The 8983-nt window shown below is 35.7% G+C and overlaps 1 protein-coding gene and 1 long non-coding RNA gene across 10 annotated transcripts; both read left to right on the top strand.

The window, feature by feature from the left end:
- The first annotated feature begins 404 nt into the window (after positions 1–404).
- LOC143215854 (uncharacterized) lies at positions 405–4301 on the top strand. 4 transcript variants are annotated; one of them, XR_013010472.1, is made up of 5 exons: positions 413–645; positions 808–960; positions 1467–1608; positions 1717–2328; positions 2413–4301. It is a non-coding gene; the product is annotated as an uncharacterized LOC143215854 (long non-coding RNA). The 4 variants fall into 4 exon arrangements; XR_013010471.1 differs by having other exon boundaries at positions 462–645; positions 2264–2328; XR_013010470.1 differs by having other exon boundaries at positions 405–564; positions 808–1608; positions 2264–2328.
- Positions 4302–5171: 870 nt separating this feature from the next.
- Positions 5172–8896, top strand: LOC143215847 (protein mono-ADP-ribosyltransferase PARP16). Of its 6 annotated transcripts, none has more exons than XR_013010463.1 (11): positions 5172–5187; positions 5500–5991; positions 6074–6229; positions 6331–6540; positions 6611–6776; positions 6831–6963; positions 7118–7233; positions 7922–8169; positions 8242–8477; positions 8553–8671; positions 8754–8896. XR_013010463.1 is itself a non-coding variant. In XM_076438418.1 (9 exons), exons 1-9 carry the CDS (start codon positions 5638–5640, stop codon positions 8572–8574), a joined length of 1641 nt encoding a protein of 546 aa, XP_076294533.1. In that variant the 5' UTR covers positions 5402–5637; the 3' UTR covers positions 8575–8879. The 6 variants fall into 6 exon arrangements, 1 of the variants encoding a protein (XP_076294533.1); XR_013010465.1 differs by lacking the exon at positions 5172–5187 and having other exon boundaries at positions 5400–5832; positions 5903–5991; XR_013010466.1 differs by lacking the exon at positions 5172–5187 and having other exon boundaries at positions 5400–5832; positions 5906–5991.
- The last annotated feature ends 87 nt before the right edge of the window (positions 8897–8983 follow it).

Below are 8983 nucleotides of genomic sequence, written 5' to 3' on the forward strand. Positions count from 1 at the left end.
TGCGCGTCGTGTCGGTGCCAGTCTAGTGCGCGCACCTCCATGGAAACTATATAGAAGAAAGTGAACTGTCGGCGCTTGCCGATATCGTGTGCGCACTTTTTCCCGTCCCGATACGTTGCCTCTCTATCCCGTCTACCTGCTGCGGCGATGCGGCCTATTGTCCGCATCCCCATTGAAATACAGAGGAGAGACCCAAAACGGCCTAGCGGTCCGTTGCCGTTACCTGCCGTGACGGTGTAGTGTGCAAAGACCTTAATTCTAAGCTGAATATCACAGGAGTTGGCATCTCGTCGATGCCTCCGCATATTAGAATGAACGCAACTACGGCCGCAAGAGGCGTTCTCGCGTCAGACGAAGCGCGTCCAGGGTAGTGATGGGCACTATCGACTAAATTCAACTATCGACTAGTTACTATTTAGTAACTACATACTATCGACTATTTAGTCGATAGTTTTCAGTCGACTGAATTGGCTTATTTGACTGAATTGCGTTATTGGTTCATGTTCATTGCTCTCCATATTCGATGGTTTTCATGACGCTCAGCTTTATTAGAGAGAGAGAGAGGTTCCTAAAATTAAAAATATTTAATGTTATTTTATATTTTACATTTGTCGTAGTAGAAATTAGTAATAAAATTAAATTAAGGTAAAAATTCCAAAATTATAATTAATCTAACCTTAAATGATTATGGTCTCCACTATGAAGTTGACCCAAATTTATATATATATATACATATATTTTAAATGTTGACATTTAAAAAGATCAATTGGTCTAAGTTTTTCGCTGAAAGTCTGTTTCTTCTTTCAGACATAATCTGTCCAGCCTTTGAAAATATTCTCTCCGAGGGTACAGAGGTTGCAGGAATACAAAGATATTTATCTGCTATCTCGAAAAGCTGTGGCATTGTGCAATTATATTTGTTCCAAAATGCGACTGGACAACTCTTAATGTTTTCATATGGTAAATCTATGTATTGACGGATGATGGTTGTTACATTTTCAATATGCGTAGATTGGTTATTTAACTGTGACACTTTTGATACAAAAAAGTTCCAAAATTCATTGTTTTGAGATGGTTCTTCTGCTATGGCTCTATTTGCATTCGTTTCATGACTACTGGCTGTTCTTGCCAAGGAACTTATTTCTTCTTTTAATATATTCTGTGCTGTCTGTGCAATCCTATTGTCTTCAAATACAGCTATTTTAAACCTTGGATCTAATAGTGTGGCTATTAAAGTAATATTATTCTGTTCGATGTAGTTAAATCTTATTTCAATATTATTTAAAATATTATTTTTTAAACGTAGTCCTGCTGTGGTTTCTGGTGTAATCATGTTTATAGCATTTTGAATTCCTCTTATTAAAGGAACAATTTTGGATGCTGTGGGATATTTTTCTGCTGATAAATCAGTTGTAACATATTCTAGTGGTTTCAATAACGGTATGATATCTTCTATGATTTCCCAGTGTTCAGCTGTAAGTGATGTGGGACTTCTGCTTAATGAAACTATGACAGCAGACAAAGGCACTTTTATTGCAAACAGTCTCTCCAGCATCACGAGGCAAGAATTCCAGCGTGTTGCTACATCTTTTTTTATCTTCAGTTCTGGTAAGCCCATTTGCTTTTGCATACTTCTTAATTTCTCTGCTGCTACAACACTTGTTTTAAAGTGCCCAACTAATGAACGGCAGATTTTTAATAAATTTATTATTTCAGTCACACCACTTATGGAATCGTTTACCACTAAATTTAACGTGTGTGCTGTACATGGCAAATGCATATAGCCTAAGTTACGTACAGCTCCTTTAATATTTGCACCATTATCTGTCACGACAGCACAAATTTTATTTGAGATTTGCCATTCCGATAAAATATCTTGAATACAGTGCGCAATATATTGACTTGTGTGGCTATTTGTTAAAAGATTAGTGGCTAATACGTTTGAGCGTAATTTATTTTCAATAAAATAATGTGCAGTGATCGTTAAAAAGGATTGCATATTTAAATTGGTCCAGATATCTGTCGTAATAGAAACATGACTTGTTTTTTTCAAGTTTTCTAAAATTATATTTTTAGTGTCAATGTATAATTGTGGTAAGATGGTCCGTCCCAGTGTTCTTCGACTGGGAAGTTTATATCGTGGTTCAAGCTCCTTAATTAACTCATTAAAGCCTTCGTCTTCTACAATAGTTAGCGGTTGCAAATCTTTACAAATCATGGCTGCCACCAGATTATTTAATTTTGTAATTTTTGTTTGTGATAGATCATTTGAAGTTGTCCTCAATGTTAGCTGCCTTAAATGAACCCGAGACCTCTGCACCATACCTGGTAAGTCTTCATTTTGGATTGCCAAATTTGCATTTGAAGTGAAAGCCACCGATGTAATTCCTTGTGCTTGCGTTGATGTTCCAGGTGTAGCACTTGCAAGTTGATCATCCACGTCTATCGACTCTGCTTCTTCGTGCACGCGACGATCGGCTTCCAGCACTGTGAAATGTTTGCGCTTCAAATGGTCACTTAAATTGGATGTGTTTTTTGCACTTTTGTATTCTCTTTTACATAAGCGACACACGGCACTCGTTGGTGTCTTTTGTTCAAAATATTGCCACACTATTGAGCGCTTTTGTTTATACATATTGTATTATATATACACTATGAAAACTTATGTATACTACTAAACACTATTTTAGAACTCAGAATGTTTCCTCAACACGAGTTTATTTAAGAGAAAACTTGGTGTACGACGCGAGACCAGAGACCAACGACTTGTGACTAAGTGACTCGTCAACGTATAGAAACTCCCGAGGAAAAGGAAAAAATGGAAGAGAGGTGGAAACCCGAATAGTGGGAGGAAAGTAAGGAGAAGAAATTAAGGATAGGAAAGTAAGGAAAATCTAGGAGAAGAGGAAAGACAGGTAAAGACACGTGGAAAGAAGCAATCGCGGAAGGATGCTATAAAAAACGGAAAGAGCAGAGGAAGGCAAGCAGGAGAGGATGTCGTAAAGAAAGGAAACGTTCGCCAGGGCCTGACCGTAAATCTCGAATAGGTTCGAGAGATACCTGGAAGAGACACAGGAGAGGCCGTGGATCTGGTCGCCACATGTATATCAGGACTGACCAGACCCGCGCAGAATGGACAACAATAGGAAAGGAATATGGCAAGGAAATAAGAAGTTTTCTAAAACAGCAGCGTAGGGCAGCGCCAAAAAAGCAGCCACAGTTCATTAAAATTATTCAGGGAGCAGTTTTAAAATTAAAAATGGTTTAAACTATTTGATTTCATAGAAAACCAAGCGTTCGCTTCCTTGCTTGCAAAAGTGTTCGCTGTTGCAGACGCGTTCAAATCTATTTCGTTACTGAACTCGAGTGGTTGAGAAAAATCTCAATCCTTAGCTAGAAAGCCGGTTTATATTGTCAAAGTTATAAGTATATTCACAGTGGTTTCACATCCAAGAAAAGTCGCACGTGAAGATTCTTTCGTTCCACAATATCATATTTCATACCATATAAGTTTTCCTATTTATTATAATTTGGAGAGACTATCTAAAAATATAGTACTTTACAATTTTATATTATTTATAAGTTTATAATTAAACATTAGTGAAACTAATGACTTGGTCGTCTGTGTTACACCTACATTAAATTTCTCAAAGCACTGTAATAATATTGTAAACGCTGGTCTAAAAATATTAGGTTTTATTAAATTTATTGATATGATTGATTTCTTCAATGGATCTATTGATTACTTTAAGAAATTCTTATGTAGGGCACTAAGAAATGTTTAATTTTAAGTTAATGTTTATCTATAATTTCCTCTATTGCGATTAATTTGTTAATACATGCTATGTTACTGTAATTTTTTTATATTTTTATTTGATTTAAGTCTATATATACATATTGGGTTTGTAGCGGCCACCGGCACGTACAATAAAACATTTGGCGTGCAAATGGTCGGGTCGGTTTACGAAGCAAGCGACAATGAAGCTATTTTTAGCGCGTGCAATTTAGATGTTTTATGATATGCATGTCTCGTTACTTAGAATCTTTCGTTGCCGGCCTAAAGGCCTCAATAGCACATAATAAACCCCCGAGTTTCCGAAGGGTCGCGCCGACCAAGATCCGATGGGCCCACACAAGGCCACGGTAAGTATGTATCTCGCGGGCCTGGAAGAAAAATCCGCTATACCTGATCTGTCGAATAAAGTTCCATTCCCACGAACTTGTACTATCATTATTTAGAATACAACAATCCTAGCTTCTTCAGATTTATACATGTATAATAAATAAATAAATAAATAATCCTTTTGGTGTTATCGATATTACATATAATATATAGGATAGGATAAATATAATAATAAAATATCAATTTTGTATTGAATGTAATAAATATTTTATTAACATAAATGAAATGCATAAATCATTCATATTTTCGGAGAATATTTGTAATAATTAATATTTAGTAGTACATACAACAATTGAATTCCGTCAATCTGGCAGTTTTCTCGAAATATCGAATTGTTTATAGGTATAAATTTGCCCGAGACTTCGTGACTTTTATCTTTTTCATGCGAAACACATAACCGAAATTTTAACTCATCAATTTGACTAAAAATCATCGAAAAATAACTAATCACCTGCTTGTTATTTTATCGGTTTTTTACCACTGTGTCAATTTGACACCGAGGGACGGATGGGGTTAATGAATTAATTAATTAATTTGATAATTCAATCAGAGAGGTAACCTCTGGTTTAGTTGGGTTTAGTAAAGCAGTATATATATATATATATATATCAGTGAAAGCAGTCGACTGAAAATAGTAACCTCTACCACTGCGAAATTCAGTCGTTCAGTAAAACAGTCGACTGAAAATAGTAACCCCTACCACTGCGAAATTACTAAAACTAGTCGACTGAAAATAGTAACCCCCACCACTGCGAAATTACTAAAACTAGTCGACTGAAAATAGTAACCCCCACCACTGCGAAATTCAGTCGTTTTACTAAAACTAGTCGACTGAAAATAGTAACCCCCACCACTGCGAAATTCAGTCGATAGTTCAGTAAAACTAGTCGACTGAAAATAGTAACAGCTACTATCGACTAAATCGATAGTTTTTAGTCGATTGCGCCCATCACTAGTCCAGGGGGTGCAAGCTGGTGCAAGCTGAGCGCGTCCCTTTCTCCACAGTATATACTCTGATATACTCTCTGTCCACCAGTGATGCCAGAGCTGTGGTACTGTGGTACTAAACCATACCCCCACCATAGCCTACTATTGCCCCTCCGTCGTGTTCCAACGCGCCCGCGCGCTACACTCACCAGCGTATCACTCTACTGTATCCGTAGAGGTACGCTGGTGAGTGTAGCGCGCGGGCGAGTTGGAAAACAACGTAGGGGCAATAGTAGGCTATGGTGGGGGTATGGTTTAGTACCACAGTACCACAGCTCTGGCATCACTGCTGTCCACGGTAAAGGCGATTGTTGCTTGTTGCATTGCAGGGGGTTGCGGGGAACGTCGACGCCTACGAATTTGACATTTTGGTTCCCGGGAACCAAAATTGCCCAGGCCTGAAATAGAGGAACGTATGAAGTTATACTGTTAACGGGGAAGTATCAAAAATTAAGTTTACATTTTAAATGATACGAAAACCATTTTTCAATCCCTGTATAATGATGAATAATTCGCATGAACAACAGTATATACATAATGGAAAGGAAAGAGAAAACCATGTAAACATTATGGATAGTGAAATCAATACTGGATCGGATGTAACCATATTATACACAAACCAATTAGATTCTGTAAACGAACAAGAGGAAATAATAAATAAGGTTTCATCCCTAAAATATTTATTGGAGAACGATCTTAAAGGGGCTGATTTAAAATGGTCGTTGTTTGTAGCAGCCTGCAACACGTATCGCTACAATACTTGTTTAAAACCATTTCCACCGATGTACATGAAGAAAAAATGCAAAGACATCGATGCTTTGGTAGAGTATACAAAATGTTAATTATACATACTTATCCTTACATGTGATGAAGCACTCTTTAAACATTGAAATTTTACTACAGAGGAGAGCTATAGAACTGATTCCGCCGTTAACTGTGATACTTAAAGCATTGCAAGAACCAGATGTATACGAAAGACATGGCACAACTATAGATTTATTGTATTGGGTTTTGATTCATTTAAGAGATCCTTACATAAAAAGCATTAGCAAAGATCACGTAAGTTCTATCGTACATGCTTTTCTGTATCTTTCAAAAGCCTTTATTTTCAATTTGATATTCATCTCTTCAATAACTATTCGCAAATCTTTGGAGCACAGTACAAGGCTATATTGAAAAAAGTACCATCAGAGATATCGCTAGCAGCACCGAATTTAATATTTCAAGTTGCGAAATCGAGGCAATCAGCTTCGGAAGAAAAGTGGAAGTCAATTGCTCAAGACTGTAGAACCTTCTACGCTTATCATGGCAGTCGTTTAGAGAATTTCCATTCTATTATACATTACGGCCTGCAACAAAGTATGTGCAAGGTAAAGTAGATGAAAATTAAACACTCGTCAAGAGAGCCAATATCTTTATAAATAATTGTCCCCTCTTTAGAGATCATTGTTTGGTGAAGGGATATATTTATCGAGCGAATTAGGTGTAAGTTTACCATACAGTCGGGTAGGATATGGATGGGGAGGCAGCATTCTTGGAAGTGAAATGAGTTGTATTGCTTTGTGCGAACTTGTCAATCACGTTGATGTTAGAAGTAGCGATACAGGTAATTATGTTTTATGATGATGCAGGTACAAAGTAAAACATTGCATATATCTAGAACTCGTTGCAGAGACTATGGCCAGATATTCCTTAGGTGGAAGGGTTCCAAATAAATATTATTTAGTAACAAACAGCGAATTAGTACGCGTAAGATATCTTCTTGTCTACAGTCAAGAAGTACATACTACAAGGTACATGATATTCATAATTAGACTGCGGATCTTTATGCATTTATAGAAAAATTGAGTAGATGAAATTCGAAATTATAGGAAAATTTTAAAGATTAAAGATGTATATTTATGCAGACAGTTTTTATTTTAAGAATTGTAATTGGTAATGTTTCAGATCTATTAATAATAGAGGATTATTAGCATGGTTCAAGCAACATACATTTTTAACATGTGTGCTTGGTTATGTGGTACTATTGACCTCGGTTGGACTGACTCAATTTGCTCAAAAAGGTGGTTTGGGGTAGACATTCCTTTTTATATTATCACAAAATTGTTAATCCGTTCTTTCGTCTGTTAAGAGAATTACCTTCTACTTCTTTTTATACAACTTTCACTACCGTTTAATGTAAAATTGTATTTATCGTTAGAAATATAATGCGATTTGTAAATAATATACACAGTCTAATAGATAATTTAACCTAGGAAGTATTTATACGTACACTAGTGTACATACGTAGAATACATTTTCGTATTTCTATAGCTAAAATATAATATCCTAGAATGATACATATTTTGAAAGATGTGAAAGAATAATTATTAGACAGCGGATTTTATGCGTTTATAATAAAATTCAGTAGGTGTAATTTAAAACAGTAAAAGCATTAGAAGAATTTGAAAATACTGTTATATTATTTTCAACTTATTGTAAGTATTAAGAAAGAAAATAAATTTCCATTTCGCTCCAGTTTCTTACAATTCAGATAGAAAATTTTTATTTTGCATAGAGATCCGCTGTCTATTATAGGTTGTCCTAAAGGAATCTTTATGTTAATGTTTTAGTACTTCCTAACATGAATTTGCATTATGTGCATGAATCGTGATTCTACCTACCGAGGTAGTAACTGATTGTACAAAAATAAAATAGTACAAGTTCCTCTAAAAAAAGAGGTGAAATCGTTTTCCTCTAACATTTTGGCAGTGGAAAACGTTGACCAGGAGGATCATAAAAATCCTGCTCTAGTCTCTATCTATATCGATGAAATATACAAGTACCTCAGAACTCTAGAGAGTAAATATTGTGTCAAGGAAGGATATTTGAAGGGCCAAGAAGTGACACCAAAAATGAGGAGCATACTCGTAGATTGGCTTATTGAAGTTCACCAACACTTTTGTTTATTGCAAGAAACCCTGTACCTCACAGTGGCTATTATCGATAGATTTCTACAGGTTTGTTGTTCTTTAAAAACAAGAAAATGCGTACGTTCGTTGGATTAGCTGGTTCATTCATGTTGTTTGTAGGCCTTCCACTCTATAGACAAGAAGAGACTGCAGTTGGTCGGGATAACAGCTATGTTTATCGCTAGGAAATACGAGGAAACAGTTTCTCCAAATATTGATAATTTGGTCTATATCACAGATGATTCGTATACCAAGAAAGAAATATTCCAAATGGAAGTGCTTATCATGAAGACTCTAGATTACTCATTAGGTAGACCACTGCCATTGCATTTTCTTAGAAGGTACAGCAAAGAAAGGTGTGTATCTCATGATTTAATAGATTTTTCATTATCATTTGCATTATGTCAAACAACTTTTTTTATTTTGGCAAGGCTCTCTCTGTGCATCATATGATGGCCAAATATTTTTTGGAGCAGTGCTTAGTGCATTACAAAATGTGTCACTACTCCCCCAGCATTCTTGCAGCTGCTGCAATATACTTAGCATTGGTGTAAGTTGTTTTACGAACGTTGAGCATTGCATTTGAACGTAATCTGTTCCTAATTCATTTATGTTGGTATTTATATACATAGTATTACCGGTAACAATGACGAGGACCAGGGCAAAGTTTGGACAAATACCTTAGTACGTTATACCACTTACACTAGAGATGACGTGTTACCTGTGGTATTATATAATTTAAAGCTTGGTTTTAACTTATATTTAAATTGTAAATTAAAATTTTTTATACTGAAATATATTGAAGGAACTTTGGCTTTTCTTCACAATTGTAAAAAGACTTTATGGACTTTATAGAAAATAA

Source organism: Lasioglossum baleicum, chromosome 14, assembly GCF_051020765.1.
Source record: "Lasioglossum baleicum chromosome 14, iyLasBale1, whole genome shotgun sequence".
Classification (NCBI taxonomy): Eukaryota; Metazoa; Arthropoda; class Insecta; order Hymenoptera; family Halictidae; genus Lasioglossum; species Lasioglossum baleicum.